The sequence below is a fragment of the Cornus florida genome, unplaced genomic scaffold (genome assembly GCF_030987335.1).
Source record: "Cornus florida cultivar Cherokee Brave unplaced genomic scaffold, ASM3098733v1 CherokeeBrave_3.0.0_Hap2_Chr11, whole genome shotgun sequence".
Taxonomy (NCBI): Eukaryota; Viridiplantae; Streptophyta; class Magnoliopsida; order Cornales; family Cornaceae; genus Cornus; species Cornus florida.
Genome location: NW_026775581.1, coordinates 127964690 through 127971959, shown reverse-complemented (window position 1 = coordinate 127971959; position 7270 = coordinate 127964690). Strand labels below are relative to the sequence as shown.

At 34.6% G+C, this 7270-nt stretch overlaps 1 protein-coding gene across 1 annotated transcript; it reads left to right on the top strand.

Annotated features, from left to right (window-relative positions):
• Positions 1–521: 521 nt before the first annotated feature.
• LOC132282107 (probable protein phosphatase 2C 24) lies at positions 522–2379 on the top strand. The gene is made up of 4 exons (XM_059783733.1): positions 522–1312; positions 1402–1725; positions 1856–1964; positions 2051–2379. Exons 1-4 carry the CDS (start codon positions 836–838, stop codon positions 2377–2379), a joined length of 1239 nt encoding a protein of 412 aa, XP_059639716.1. The 5' UTR covers positions 522–835.
• Positions 2380–7270: the final 4891 nt, after the last annotated feature.

Below are 7270 nucleotides of genomic sequence, written 5' to 3'. Positions count from 1 at the left end.
TACAAGTGGACAACAAATAGCTTCTTCAACAAGCTGCAAAATATGTTTATTACAAGTGGACCCCACCCAATATTCATATATCCAACACAATATGTTTTATAGTGATGGAACCATTTTTTTTTCTTTTTAATTTATTGATTGGTGCATAACGGGCTGGGCAATGCCACAGTATGAGGAAACCCAGACCCGTCCAGGTTAGAGTCGACGGATTTTGACTTTTCAACGGGCGAAACTGGCCCAAGCTCTAAACGGGCTGGACTACGGGCTAAACATACATACAATTTTTTTGTTAAAGACAACATTCAGTCTAATAAAGTATATAATTTCTATATTAGTTATTACGCATAATGGGCTTATAGATTTTTGTGGGCAAGAATGTTGGATAAGCTTACGGGCCAGGATATGGGCTGAGGCCTAGACTCAAGCCCGTCCCATCCTCTTATAGGTGGTCTGAATCAGGACAGTCATCCACGGTCTTAGGTCGGCAGGTGATGTTATGGACAGCTGCCGGTAATGTTATGGACAGCTGCCCGTTGCTCCGAACCGCAAAGCTTCTCAAACGTCCATCCTCTTCTATAAATGTGTCTTGCGAGGGTTCATGTCTTTCACCGTCTCTCTTCTTCATCTTCCAACTTTCATTTTTTGAGCAATACAATTTTGTAACTTTCGCTAAAATAACTAGAGATTTTCAGTGTTTCAGAAAATAAAATTTGACAACTTAATTTGTTTTTAGTTTGAAGCAACTAGTAGAAGGAGAGGTGCGTTTTTTTTTTTTTTTTTTTTTTTTTTTTGATGAAACCTTCTAGGAGGTGTGTTTGGGTGGTAGAGATTTGTGATGGGGCAAGATAAGAGCTACGATGTGGCGAGTGACAACAAGAAGTCGCCACCTTGCGAATCGAGTCAGCCAGCTGAGATGCGTCATCGGAGAATAGAAATTCGCCATAGCAGGTTTGTCGAGAACGAGCAGAAGCGCCAGAAGCTAGAGCCCTCTCCGTCCCCGTCGTCGTCGTCGTCATCGTCCTCGCTTTCACTTGACAGCGAGGACTCCGTTGACAGCTGTTACGACTACGTTTCCGACTCCGATAGCGAAGACTCGGAGACAAGGGAGATCTCTGTTTCAAATCAGCCTCCAATTATGTTGACTCATGAACCTGTTGAATCAAGGATGCTGCAACCAAAGTTCGGTTTCATTTCGGTGTGTGGGAGGAGGAGGTACATGGAAGACACGGTGGCCGTTCATCCCTCCCTTTTCCGGAATGAAGATGGCCCATTACACTACTTCGGCGTTTACGACGGTCATGGATGTTCTCATGTACGTATCAAAATAAAAAATCCATATGGTAATATATGTACTTGGTATTTTTGTACTGATAAAGTTTTTTTTTTGAATGATGGGTGTAGGTGGCGATTAAATGTATGGATCGATTACATGAGGTGGTGAAGGAAGAGTTGGAAAGCAGCGGAGGAGGATTGGCGGACTGGGTGAGGGCGATTCATCGAAGCTTCTTTCGCATGGATAGGGAGGTGAGTACCATACGACACGACGACGTTTCACGCACATGGTACTGCGGGTGCGGGCTTAAACCGCCGATGTGCTACTTCGTTGGATCTACGGCTCTGGTCGCTGTCTTAACACCAACTAAGATCATCATCGCAAACTGCGGTGATTCCAGGGCTGTTATCTGTCAGGATGGCAACGTTTTCCCACTATCAATCGATCAAAAGGTTAATTAGTGTCTTCTCTGTCTGTTTGTTGCATCAGTTTGTGTGTTGATATATAGACGGTCATGATTTTTTTTTAGTTTTTTAATTGATTTCCACTTGACATATTTTTCTTGATGGTCATGCAATACAGCCTAATCGGCCCGATGAGAGGAGGCGGATCGAAGCTGCCGGCGGAAAAGTTATCTCCGACGATGGCTGCCCCCGTGTACAAGGAATTCTTGCCATGTCAAGAGCGCTCGGTGATAATCAAATTAACTCTGATATACATACATATACATATGTGCATGTGTGTGTTTTGTGTATAAATATACTGTTGTCTGTGCAGGCGACAACTATTTGAAGCCTTTTGTGATCTGTCAACCTGAATTGACGGTCATAGACCGGACCACTATGGATGATTTTTTAATACTGGCCAGCGACGGTCTGTGGGACGTGCTGTCCAACGAGAACGCCCGCGACGTTGTTCGTGATTGCTGGGCAGGTGGGAGGGCTGCTGAAATTACGACCGCGACCAGTATTTACTGGCCGGAGAGCCGGCTATTTTCCGACAGGTTATGTTGGGAGGCTTCGGCGCTGCTAGTGATGGCGGCGTTGGCCAAAGGCACTGCTGACAACGTAAGCGCTCTTGTGATCAATCTGAAGGAGAACACGTAGATTTAGATAGGTTTTTGACGTTTGTTATTTTATTATTATTATTTTTTATTATTTTTTATTTATTTTTTTTTCTAAGAAATTGAGTATTTTCTTTTTCTTGCTAAAATGAGTGTATTGGATGATGTTATATCTAAAATTAATTACTTGTGAAAATTACAGATTTCAAGACTAGTTGTTTGATCAATCTTATATAATATTCCTACTTCTAATCTCAGTATGGTCTACTATACAAACAGAGCCAAACAGTATACATGTATGACTTCTCTAATCAAACGAGTTTCAAATACTTGTTTGAATCACTTATTCAAGAATGTGAATTGAAACTAATAAAATTTGTTTTTATTCTTACTTTTTATTTGATTTTCACTTTTCCGTTTTAAAATCTTATAAAACTATTCTAAGTCTTGTAAACTATAATAATAATTATTATTATTATTATTTTTTTGCCTCCCAAGGTAGAAGGGCTATAAAATCATATAAAAACTGCTGCACCATAATTAATTAGGATACTTCTTTAATTCACGGAATACATTTATTTTGATGAGGTTAAATACTTATTTTTGCAAATTTATGTCATTTGTATCATACAAAATTTTTGGACAGAGCAATTTTAGTACAAAGAGCAACATTTACAACATTTATCAACTTTAACAACATTATCTGAAATAAAATTGAGGAACACAACATGTTTTTGGAAAAAAAACTAAAAATTAAGCATCAATTTTAAGAGATAATTAGAAAATACAATATACAGCACTAACTAATTATTAATACTTATTACTCAACAATTATCCCATAAATTGATAACAATATATAGATTTATGCGTAAAAGGAGTTGTGGGATAAAAATTAACAGCTTTGAAATTTAAAATGTAAATTAATACAACGTATGGGTTAACAAAGTAATTTTGTAAATTTTAAATTTTTAGATAATTTGAAGCGTGAAAAAAATATTTTACATAAACTTTACACAAGTTTTTGTTAAAATAAGAATAATTAATGAATAGATTAAAATTATAACAAATTTAAAATAAATTCTTTAAGAATTAACGATGAAACAAATGCAATAAGTCTACACTAAAGTTGTTAAAGTTGATACACAGTACAAAGTAATTTTAAAAACAGTTGTAGAGTAAAAATAATATTTCATATTTATATAGCAGTTTTTATTTATTTCCTTTCTCTTTTCCACCCAATTTTGGAGGAATAAAAGAATGTGGGCACAAGTTCCTTCCAAACAACCCTTATTACATCCTTACATCCTTCACATCGTGCATCCTTTTTCAATCCTTCCATCATTACTCTATATTTCCTTCCAACCAAACAAGCATAAAACTTTAATACTCTAATGCTTATTAAAAAAAATAAAAATAGTCTCTAATGCTTCATTGGTGAGGAGAGATGGAAAAATATTGGATGAAGGAAAAGGGGTAGAATTGAATGAGACATTCTTAAGGGAAAAGATATTAGTATCTCCATCTTTTTATTTGATTGAATGAAAGGAATCATAAAAATAATGGAAGATAGTGATATTATTATTATTATTATTATTTGTCTGATTTATATTTTTTCTTTTTACCATTATATACCATCATTATATAAATTAATACCAAGTGTGTTTAAATGGAGTAATATTTGTAAATTATTGAAGAATTTTTATGATATTTAATATTTATAAAGAAAATTTTATTTCTTTTCACCCTCTTGTGAAAAAATGTGGGTCGAACCAATTCATCACTCTTGCTACCAAATGATGCAAGTTTCTTTTATTTTTACTCTCTTCAATCATTCCTCAATCTTTCATTCCAACCAAATAGAATAGAAGTTTTGTAATATATAATATCTAACATAAAAATATATATATATAAAAATGTTATTAATTCCACAACATATCTATCACCAACGCTTTTTTTTTTCTTTCTATTTTTTCTATGCAAAAAAATATTAATTTTGTTTTAATAATTAATTAAAATTAATTTTAAAATATTTATATATGATCCAATTATGCACATTACAGGTTAAAATTATATAATATATTTCGTACCACACTGGCAGTAATCCATGCAAAGGAATTTAATTTAATTGTGACACGTATATTTTATAAACCTAACGCGTGTCTTTTGTTAACTGCTCCGGTTGGAGAATGAAACGGTGGGTTTGGCTCTTAGGGTTCATAAGCTGGTACGTTATTTCCGGTTGGAACTTGTGCGGCTTTATGGTGTATAGTGTGGCGATAAATTTTGCTACATATGTTAGCACCTTGTTGTTCTGTTGAGGTTTCGTGAGCTTCTATTCTATATTAAAGCGGTGGGTTTGTCACTTACCAAAAAAAGAATCTTCTACCAGTGAATTCACTGAATTGTGCTTGAAATCAGCGTGAGTTACGCACACATTTTAAGGGATTGACGAAAGCATTCATAGGATGGTTTAAAGTGACTGGATTCGTTGGACACTGGATTTAAGTTGAATAGTTCAAGACCTCCATTTACATGTTTTATGGGATTGAGGATTAAGATAATGAAGCGCAAGATGACGTGTTTCTGAGTTAAGTTGTGTTTGTGTTAGGTTCAATATCATTCTTCTCATTCACTCAAAAATAGCAAAGAAGATATTGTCTTAGGACAGAAATGCATGTGCTTATTTATAGGCATTCTTTAAAATTTTAAACAACACATTAAAACATTGTGGAAGTTGGTAGAATGAATATATAAAAAATCTCTAGAACAATGTTTCAAAAAATTCACTAAAAATTGATTGAATAGTGAGTTGAGATTATACATCAGATGAAAAGAGCATTTTGTACAAACAAACATACGAATGAAGTCATTTCTATCTAGCGGCTTTGAAACAATGTGTTTTCAAAAAAAATTACATTATAAATAATTTTTTTCAAACCAACATGTTGGTGGCTTAGCGGTATTAGGTCCTTACTTTTCAAAAGGAGGTCAAGGCCGGTTTAAGCCTCAGTAGAGACATGTATGTGTGAGTACTAATTATGAAAAATATATATATAATAATAATAATACTAATAATAATAATAATTTTTCCTACATGCCTTATCTTATTTGTTTTTTTCAACCTAAACTTTTCACGTTCTCAAAAATGAATGTGTCAAGTAACTAGACTTACGGGGTGGTTTTTTTTTTCATGGCTTCTTAAATGAATTCTTATTGCTATCTCCCATAACCTTTGGAAATAATTTAATTAGAATTGAACACGTGGCCTATTAAAAGGGTGACACTTGTAGCCAAATAAGAGAAATTTTGATGTACGTAGCCACTTGGAGATTTTTTATTTAGCAGAAAAGGACACTTGGCACAATTCGAGCATAACCGTAAGAAATGATCCTGAAACCAAAGAAACAGGGAACACGTGGTTGAATTAGCGGTCATTCCAATGGCAAGAAAAGTCATCTAGAAAATAGAATAATGTGGGTTGTAAGTTGAGCATAAAATCTAAAAGTATCGGACACGTGACAGAAGTGGTTATTCCAATGGCACGAAGAAGATCACATTGATAAACTTGCATAAAAGTACTAGAAATGGTAGAACAAGGTCTCAAACATGCAAACTAAGCTAAGAAAAACAAGAGAAATGTGGGACACTTGGCAAAATCTGATGATGGCACGTGGAAGGTGTCAACTTTCGATGGGAACCATTGGTAGAAATTGCCATCATAGAGCTCCATAAATATAACACATTGATGTATTTTGTAAACCTAGTTTAACACACAACTTAACAACATTTCAATTATATTTCAATTCAAACTCCTGCACTTTATTCATCTTTATGTTCCATTTGGTAGGAAAGAAGGAAAGAAGAGTGGTGGAGGAAAGATAAGGAGGAAGAAACAAATTTTCTTCGTTTGGTATAAAGGAGTCAATGAGAGAATATACAATAGTATAGATGAGTCAACCTTCCTCCTTCACAAATTTGTATTCCTCAAAATATGGACGGAAGACGTGATGGAAGAAAGACAAAGGTATTATAGAAGTTTTTAAATTACAAAGTTTTCCTTATAATTAACAGTCTATCGTCCATTCTCTCCTAACAAACAAAATAAGTTATTAATTCATTATTTTTTTCATCCATCCAACCAAACAAAAAGAGAGAATGATATAATCTTTTCCTTAGAGATATCTCATCCTATCTTTTTCTCTCCTTTCCATCCAATTTCTTCCTTACATTTATGCAATATCTTTCAGTTACGCAAGTTATTTTTAAAACCCTCCATTTTCCATACTTTACAATTTGGGTTAGTTACAATGATACCCGTTGAGGTTTTAGCTAAATCTCACAGGAAGAATTTTTTTGAAAATAAATTTCAAAATTGTATAAGGATGAAATTGCACTTTCCATACTTTAAGAATTGAATGGGAAGGACCAAAGGTGTAACAACCACACGATATTGTTTGTTTTTGACTCCCCGAGACCAGAGACTTCCCAGCCTAGTACTACTTTAGGTTAAGCTACTACAAGTTAAGCACATTTAACTCTGGAGTTTTAGTGAGTTCACGGAACGCGTTGTGTCATAGAAGAGTGTTGAATCTACATATAGCACTACCCCCTCCACTCCTAGGCGATGTGGGATTGTACACATGTTGCTCATCTAGTGTGGTAATCTGCTAGTGTCTCACACCTGCCGACACACACTCGCTCACATAGGTCGCCACAAAAGGAGCCCAAATCCATTGTTCGTTGTAGAATATTTATATACACTTTTTGTAAAATCATTTTCCTAGTAATAATTACAATTACCAGGGAAATAAAAGAGTAAAAAGAGGGAATGACTGAGGTATATAGTTGTGATTTTATAATTGAAGTAACTTATTCTTTTTTGACAAGTCTAACGTAAAGTCAAAATTGTAGCAATAGCATTTTACATTCTACGA

What these genes read in the sequence shown, in the direction of transcription:
- LOC132282107 (XM_059783733.1), top strand. Translation starts at nt 836, where the DNA reads ATGGGGCAAGATAAGAGCTACGATGTGGCGAGTGACAACAAGAAGTCG. An exon ending in ACGGTCATGGATGTTCTCAT is followed by an intron (nt 1,313 to 1,401) that starts GTACGTATCAAA and finishes TGATGGGTGTAG; the next exon opens with GTGGCGATTAAATGTATGGA. An exon ending in TGCCATGTCAAGAGCGCTCG is followed by an intron (nt 1,965 to 2,050) that starts GTGATAATCAAA and finishes TTGTCTGTGCAG; the next exon opens with GCGACAACTATTTGAAGCCT.